The sequence below is a fragment of the Triturus cristatus genome, chromosome 10, assembly GCF_964204655.1.
Source record: "Triturus cristatus chromosome 10, aTriCri1.1, whole genome shotgun sequence".
In the NCBI taxonomy this organism is placed as follows: Eukaryota; Metazoa; Chordata; class Amphibia; order Caudata; family Salamandridae; genus Triturus; species Triturus cristatus.
This window is the reverse complement of record NC_140593.1, coordinates 157,515,859-157,524,909: the sequence shown is the minus strand read 5'-3', so window position 1 is coordinate 157,524,909 and position 9,051 is coordinate 157,515,859. Positions and strand designations below refer to the sequence as shown.

Sequence of the window (9,051 nt, the reverse complement as noted above, 5' to 3'; positions counted from 1 at the left end):
CCCTATCATAACGTGCTAGCAGAGCTTGAGCGTTTGCAATACGCCAATAATTTTCAGCCTGTGTAGCCACTCTCTTGCCTGAGGCATCAATGAGTTTGTACTCCTTGTCAGGAGAGGGAGCCTTACCTGTGGTTTGAGAGGTAGCTTTCTTGCTAGCGTTAGAGACTACAAGAGAGTCCAAAGGTAACTGACCTCTAATATAATCAGGATCTGTTCGAGCGGGTTTGTATTTTTTGTCTACTCTGGGTGTGAGTATTCGAGCACTAACTGGGTCTTTAAAGACCTCATCGGTGTGCTTTAACATGCCCTTTAGCATAGGTAAAGTGAGAGTAGATCTTTGAGAATAGGTGAGTGCCTCCAAGAGGAAATCCTCTTCCAGAGGCTCTTTATGGAGCGCCAATCCGTGATATTGTGCAGCTCTGTTAATGAGTTGAGCGTATCCAATGTTATCGGGTGGGGAGGGTCTAGAGGGATACCGGTCAGGATCATTATCTGTATCTGTATCTGGTTCCATATCGTAATTTTCCCATGGATTAGTATCTTGAGATCTATCCTGATCTGGTGGTATGTCCTGTTCTTCATCAGTATCCCTATCCCCACCCCCATAATCCTCATCCTGAATGCTAGGTGAGAGCGGAGGTGGTGGTGAATTTGATGGTGAAATAATCAAATTCGGATTAATAGGAGGAGAGGGAGTTGAAATGTAAGGTGGAGAAGGGTTAGTACCAGAGTCCTTTTTCTTAAGAGGTATAGAAGGGTCCTCTGTGAGGTCCAGCTTCCATTTCTTAGGACGAGTGGCCTGAATATGCCCTGTTTTAGGGTTAGTAACAAGTCTTTTTTGTTTTGGGTCCATAGATGGCTCATCGGACCGAGGCTCTTTGGGTGGAGTGTCTTTTTCTTTGTTTGTTGTTTTCAGTGCAGAGAGTTTCGGCTCCTGTGCCTTTGGTGTTGGAGTTTTCGGCTGCGAGTCTTTGTGTTTGGTGGGTTTCGGCTCCAAGCCTTTTGGTGTGGAGGAATTCAGCTCCGAGTCTTTTGATGCTGAGGATTTTGGTTCCGAGCCTTTCGGTACGGAAGATTTCGGCTCCAAACCTGTAGGTTTTAGGGACTTCGGATCCGAAATTTTAGGTTTGGAGGCCTTATGCTCCAAAGCCTTCGGTGTGGAAGGTATTGTCTTCGGTCCCAGTGGTGTGGTGACCGGTAGAGACTTGAACTTATGTTCCGGTGCTGAGGTTGTGGGTTCGGCACCGGAATGGGGGCAGCTCGAGCCCGAGAGGGCTGGAGTGTGGGGCATCGGAAACTTTGTCGGTGCCGACCTAAGCCCGGAGGCGAAGGTGGAAAGGCCTTTGTATTATGTTGACTGGTCACAGGGGGATTAGTACTCACGGTACGCTGACCCGGAGTGATGTGCTCTTCCTCCATGTTGCAGTCTGCTCCAGACACAGAGACCTGTTCTTCTTCCTTGGCTCCTTCAATTGGATGTTGGATATCTGGATCTTCTCTAAAGATGTCCGGTACGGAGCCGCTGTAGTGTTGCATCTAGTGGCGTCGAGCCCGACGATCACAAACTGTTATCTTCAATTGGAACGTTCGACACGCTTTACAGTCCTTTTCTTTGTGTTACGGGGATAAGCAGAGGTTGTACACCTCGTGCAAACTGGTGCATGGAAACTTAGCACGACACCCAGGACATAGTTTAAATGGGGTCTGTTCCATTGACTTCTAGCGCGCTCTGCCCTGGTAGGCCCAATGGTCTGCCTCAAGTTACCCGATCAGAGGTTTTCTCAGCTGGAAAGATGCCTGTCGAATGGGGTACTGCGATCGAAGACAATACCGTCGAGGGTAGAGGACTGCGCGTCAAAGAAGTTCGAAAACAATACCGATCCATAGCGTCGCAATACACATCCGAACCCTTTCGAACCATAGCGTCGCAATACACATCCGAACCCTTTGGCAGAAAAAAACAATCTGGGGATGGAGTCAATGCCCATGCGCACTATCCCCGAAAGGAGGAGTCACCTACCTCGTGACTGGAAAGACTTCTTCGAAGAAAAAAAAGTCCAATCATCCGGACCCAACACCAGATGGCGAACTATGCTAAAGCATATGATCTACAGCTCATATGCCTCGAACACATATCTTAGAGATGTCTAAGTTATTCCCAAAAACTATAAAAGAAAATAAATGCCAAATTGCAATGTTCAGTATTAATAACCAGGACTTTACACAAGATATTAATCGAGTACCAGCTTCAGCTGCCCCAGAATTTAAACACACAAACGCATGCATGACTGGTATTTCACAATCAGATAGTTAGCCAGGAGCTAGTGAGATACATTTTGCACAGAGTAGTAGTACCCTCTTGTGTTCATTTCACATCACTGAGCATGTACCCAACACACATTTGGAAAATAATGCAAATGTCCATCTTACTGCAGCAATGCCCATTAATGCACTTTGAGCCCTAAGAACCATCCCATTGTTATCCTCACCTCCCACATTCGCGAGCAGACACTGACATCCTTTGCACAAGCCCTCCCCTCGGCAATCAATCATTCCCTCCGAATCTGCAGCATTTCAGACCAATCGCAGACCTGATACATTACAGACAGGTCACAATTATTTAAAAGGACCTCCGACAGAGGGTGGATCCGGTTTACGTCTCTTGTGCGTTGGTTTAAAGTCTTTCTCTGCCATGTTGTGTGACCCTGGTGAGGAGCCTTCAAGATGCTTCCTTCTTAGTGGTCGTTCCTTTACTTGTAGTGGTGATCCATCTAGAGACACTCACCAGGATTTCCCTCATCACTCGTATCCCCAGCGGATACCTACACAAGACTCATTAATTACTTTTATCGGTCATAATGTTGTATTATAGTATATATTAGGTTATGTTATCATCAATCAAATTTATAAAGCACATGGCTGCACTAGCTAGTGCGTCCCCGCGCACCTCATCACTATTATTATTTTGTATGAGCATAATTGGATAGTGTATACAGTCAAATATCGTATTTGTCAGTTTTAGAAGGACAAACTCTCCATAATGCTTGTAAACACAATTGTATAAATGTCCATAGCAAACATCTGGAATGATGTGTTAGCTCATATGTGTTCTTATTTTTGTTTGCTTTTTTGTTACTTCAAAGTAAGAAAACTCAATAAAGGTTGTTGAAAACAAAAAAAAGGGCCTCAGAGAGAATTTAACAGACCTGGGCTCCCAACCAGTTCTTTGATAGCTTTGGCTTTATTACCCGTTTCAGTGGTGGCATGAAATGGCTGGTTGAGAAACTAAAAACCGTATGCTGCCCCAGTGGCTCTGGTGCAGGTGATGAGGCTGAATGGACAAGTAGGGGAACAGGTGTTCACCTAATGGAAAGAAACCACTTGTAAAGTCTTTTACACAAGAAAAGTTGAGGCAAAAACTAGAACTGATGAGTTTACAAAGCATATTGCGAATGGTTACATGTCAGTACCAGTAATTTTGCAGCTTGAAGAGTTTTCTGAATCCACATGCTATGCATTATTCCGCTGTCTAGTGGTGGGGTCCAGAAAGTGTCTTGGACATCAACCATTAGGTGGATGTAGCCCTCTCCCTATAATGTAAAATGCAGCTTCTGAAGCCTCTGTTTCTTGATCTACTTACCGATCAGCAAAAATTACTGGCAACCAACAGTACATGTGGTCCATGTGTCATCCTCGAGAGCTGGTCCGTATGATGGCGGAAATATTAGAAGCGAGCATTAAAAACTAAAATTAAATAACCATAAAAACTCTTGAAAGGTTTGTGTCCAGGCTTCCTTTTTTAATCTAGACATTTCTTTATTTCCAAAGTTATGATTGCAGAATGAGCGGAAACGCCCACCCACCAACAATCCTCACGTCTCCCACCGTGTCTACATACGTGCTCCACATTTATCACAGTCTCGTGTTACACAGAAATGCCAGTTTCTCTGGCAAGCAGAGAGCCCTTCTTAAAACAGGACCAACAGCCAAAAGTGTATCTTACTTTATTCCCATACACTGTGCCATCACACAGCTGAGACACAGAGGTTACTTTTGAGTCCTTGTGTTTTCCACCACTTTGGGGTGACAGAAGGGTAGGTGAGGGCCAAGGTGGAAGAGGGAAAGGGTAGGAGAGACCTTTTTTTAAGAGACCCTTGTAAACTGTCCCGCTGCTCAAAGTGCATAAATTCACATGTGGGATTTGATGGAGAGGCAAGACTGTGATGGCCCACGCCATCTAATACATGTCTACATGGTACCATAAACCCTGGAGAACAGACGACAAACCCCCTTTCACAAATATTGCAGCAGCTTGCCTGGCAATTCCACATATAATCCCACTCCCTTCCCACCCTCCAACCACCCTCCACCCTTTATACTCAGTCCACAACAAAAGAAGAAGAATTTATTAAATGAAAGTCAATTTGGCAAAAAACGTTTTCATTTATTCTCCTGATGCACTGAGGAGGTCCATCACAGGCGTGCATTTTTTGTCCTTTGAATGTCAAATTTCTGTGCTTTTTTTTTCCACTGGCCAAAGCCCTGGAAGGTACTTGGTGGCGGGCCAGGGGGTTTCTGTGCGTGCAAACGCGAGCGACAGTGCATGTGTCCGTAACAACCGCTCACTATGCCCTCAATGGCTGCCACCGTTGTCCCTTCAGTTCAGGCGTACTCCAGGCCTTACACTTTTGTGTATTTGTTCGATGACAGAAATGCTTGACATGTGTGATGAAAAAAGTAAGCATGTCTAAGGAATACTGCGATTTTTTGTTTTCCAGTCATCCTGGAGCCCTGAGGGAGGGAAGAGAGAAAGGAAATCAAGAACAAAATAAGAAAAAAAGAGGAATTGAAAGAGAGAAAGGAACTGAGTGAATTCACAGTCTGCAAAGTCCATTGTTCTGTTTTTTCAGAATTAAAAAAAAAACATTTCTTCTCAAATTTGAGGGCAACCATGGGTGCCAGGTTGGAATTCAGCCAGTGATTGGCTGAATCATGCCGGGGAGTGGGAGGGCCATCGGTTGGACGTGGACCAACCACGTGGGCCTCCTGTGCGGTCTCCCCATCTCTCCTCCTCTCTGTTCTTTTCTCGTCCTCTCTTCGCCTCTCCCGAGCGCCGGAGACGATCTGCTCACATCATGACGTGTCGACGGCGGTGCAGCGCCAGGTGGTCAGATCGCGAGAAGCTGCGGTCGCAGTCCATGCAGCGGAACGGCTTGATACCCGTGTGCTTGCGGAAATGCCTGGTGAGCTCGTCAGAACGTGCAAACTTCCAGGTGCAACCGTCCCAGGTGCACTTGTAGGGCTTCTCCCCTGCAGGATGCAAGAAGGAAGAGAAGAGTTTAGCACACTGATTGATGGACTCGGTTATAGATTTACTGCATTGTGCATAGGTCAGCTATAATTAGGCAGATATATGAAGTTGAATTAATGAGAACAATTCAAAAAAATTAGTAGAAATAAAATGCTTACCTGTAACATTGATTTTGCATCGTGTATCACGTGCAACCGACCCGCCTCCCCACCAGGTATGAAAATGCAATTAAGTCTCAGCTGATGTCAGTAGCGGCTGGTGACTTTAGAAAGTGGAGGCAAGATGAACTTTACATGATAACTCCACATTATTTCAATGCTTTATTTGAGGGGATGGAAGGTGCGCGGGCACAAACAGATACATTTCAACACCAGTCAGCCGTACAGTTTACTGCAGCAGGGCCCGTTCGTGCTTTGCTTGTTTTATATAGCGGGAACTCACCCTGAAGTTTTTGGAGCGCTTTAAATGTGCACAAGTTACATTACACAAGAGTACATTCATTTTTTAGGAAAGAGAGATGAAGAGATTTGCCTATATTTACAGGATGTTGAGCTGATGTGAGACTGCAGCAGCAAGGAGGGCGATGCCGAAGACAGCACTGTTTACTGTTGCCTCGTCACACTCCGTGTTGCAGTCACATAAGGGAAAGAGAACCTGTTCTGCAGCAGTGAACTGGATGACTGACTAGTGCGGATCACCGTCGCATGGACAGTCTAATGGATGTGATCCAAGCGATCTCAGAGCAAAAAGGACTGGAGCAGGCATGACACCGACGTTTAGAGCACTCGCCCGTATGAGGAAAGGACTCTCCACTGGAGCAGGAATCGAACGATACCGCCACACGAGGGAAGAATGTACCAGAAGCACAGACTGGCTTTCCTGTAGACTCCTCCCTCACAACCATTGATGAAAACATAAGGATGGGAGGAGCCAACTACCCAAAACCACCCACTCCTACCTGACTCAGCCAGTCAGTCAGTCCTGCCCCAGCTTTCGATTCTCAATGGAACTTTGCTGACATCGCCCTGGGCCAGATAAGAGTGAATGAATCCTGAGGCAATCAAGATGGAAGTGGCTAAAACAAGACCCTGCCTCACACCTAACATAATTACCATTGCCTGTGCCTAGAGGGCGACAGAGGGCGTTGAATGGCACATGCGTAGTCGCTCCCACAAAGCAGAAAACAAAAACAAAAAAATCTTGAGACTAATTTAAATGGAGCAGCCCTTATTCCGCTGAGCTGCTTCTGTATTCCTGCCTCTCTTCTCTCTCCCTTCCTATGAACAGTGGAGGCCGCGCCCCTCACACCCGTATACATCAGCCGCCACTGGCTGGTGTCATGAATACGCTCAGCAAGACATTCTGAAGGTGTGGAATCGCAGGGAATTGTGGAATGGAACAGGACTTCCCAAGGGGCCTAATTACAGAGACCCCTGTGTCTATACCCATTAGTTCTCAAACCTTTGAAGGTTATTTGTGAACATGGACAGACACAATTATACTACAGGTGAGAGTCTAAGAAAACCCTGCAGCGAAAAATACAATAAACCAATGCTGAATGGCGTGTGCAGCTCGCGAACCTATAACATACACGTGTCACTTGGAAACCTATAGGTTACATGCACATTCGGCTTCGCCAACCAATACTGAATTCAGCTGCTACAGATAAAGAATTGAGGACGATGCACAGCGTTAAAGCGGACACTCTCCAATGAAGAGAGCCTTATCATGAAAAGCTAATTTCTGGGCGTGGCCAATTTCATGGTTGTAAGGTGCCTTTTCATTAGGGCCACTGGAATTAGACAGCATGGTTGACTAAATTAACTGGCATGAAATGGCAAGTTATGCAGCTTAATGCATGCATTACTTCATTATTTTGTCATTTATACACGTTAGAACTGTCTTGGTAAAAGGTTTCACCTCATTAGTACCAGTTAAACACCCAAGTATAGCAATAAGCAGGTCCATCGTGACATCCATCGAGTCAGGGCCCCAGCAGACCCCTGCCCACAACATAATTTCAACCTTGGCCATCGACCCATCAGCAAAGATCTCACCAAGATCCTCAACTCCTCTATCACCATGGCCCACTCCCCCCAGAAATGGAAAAATGTCGACGTGAAGCCACTGCTGAAGCAGCCATCCGTAGCCCCAGGGGAACTACCAACCTATCTGTCTGCTCCCTTTTCCTGCCAAAGTAATCAAAAAAGCCATCAACATCCGGGTCACCAGACATCTTGAGAACCACAACCTTCTGGACCCCTCCCAATCAGGCTTCAGAGCAAACCACAGCACCAAGACAGCCCTAATGGCAGCCACAGATGACATCAGAATGCTGTTGGACCATGGGGAAACAGTAGCCCTCATCCTCCTCGACTTCTCAGCAACCTTCTGCACCGTATCCCACCTCACACTGCGAAACAGACCTCACCAGATCGGCATTCGAGGAGCAGCCCTCCAGTGGATCACATCCTACCTCACAGGAAGAACGCAGAAGGTCATCCTCCCGCCCTACTCCTCGCTCCTTAAGAACATCACCTTCGGTGTACCACAAGGCTCATCACTGAGCCCAACCCTCTTCAGTAGATGATGGATTATGTGGCAGATCCATAACTACACCAAAACGCCCTGGCTGCAGAATCACATAATTCCACTGACCCTCCTTTCCATGCACAAGGAATCGCAGGCACCAAGTTTTGAGCCAATTCTCGACATTTCTATGTTGTTTAAAGTCGTCATACCTTCTAATGCACAGTTGCCAAAAGGGAGATCACGGCTTTTTTTTTTTAATGTATCTTATCGTCCAGGCAGTGGTGAAAAGCTTACAAATATAATGTGCAGCCTTAACCCAGCGTGAAGAACTCTATAACAATAAAACCTCTTCAATAGAGGCCTCTTTTCAGATGTTCTAATATAAGAATTAAACTGGCAAATCCATAACATCAAGTCGCCCTACATAGAAGAGGGGATGAGTACAACAAGCCAAACCGGGAGGCCGGTGGCGTGGGCTGTGAGAAATGGGCATATATTAGGGACACTGGACTGCTGAAAAACAGCTGCTGGAAGTGGGAGTTGAAGAAAACAGCTGCTTGAAGTGTTAGGCCCTGATTTAGTGTTTGTGACATGAAATACTCCATCACAAATGTGACGGATGTCCTTTCCACCATATTATGCTATGGTATATTGATTTATATAGCGCAGTAATCACCTGAGAGGGTATCTCGGAGGTTTTACAAATGCATTATATCCTATGGCACTTGTAATATGGCGGACAGGCGGCCCGTTACATTTGCGACGGAATGTCACAGCCTCCAAACTCTAAATCCGGCCCAGTCAGAGAAAACAGTCGCTCAAAGAGAAAGTTGTGGGAAACAGCTGCTTAAAGAGAGAGTTGTGAAAAATAGCCACTGAAAATGAAAGTCGTGGAAAATAGCTACGATGTGGGAAGAGAAAACAATAAAGAGCACCACAGAGAAAATAATAGTAAAGAAAGGGTGCAAGGAAAAGAGCGGACAGACAAGGGCAGAATTTTCAAAGATAACAGTGAACAGAGCGAGAAGACATCCGGAGTTAAAGACAGAATATGGCTGCTTGGATAATATCATGAAAAGACTGAGCTATGGAAGAAGAGAAAAAATACTCAGTGCAGTCCTTAAAAAGAACAAGCACCTTCGCCAGTACGATAAGAGATTACTGTGTAATTCAAAGCTTTTGACTTTGGGCATTTCAGGATCTCTTCA

The 9,051-nt window shown here is 45.8% G+C and overlaps 1 protein-coding gene across 5 annotated transcripts in view; it reads right to left on the bottom strand.

Moving 5' to 3' along the window:
- Positions 1-3,778: 3,778 nt before the first annotated feature.
- KLF8 (KLF transcription factor 8) overlaps positions 3,779-9,051 on the bottom strand; it is a 763,154-nt gene continuing 757,881 nt past the window's right edge. For all 5 annotated transcript variants that reach the window (XM_085630698.1, XM_085630697.1, XM_085630699.1 and 2 more), the window contains one exon: positions 3,779-5,310. In XM_085630698.1, coding sequence (XP_085486824.1) covers positions 5,129-5,310 — 182 coding nt within the window. In that variant the 3' untranslated portion in view covers positions 3,779-5,128. The remainder of the gene's footprint in view (positions 5,311-9,051) is intronic.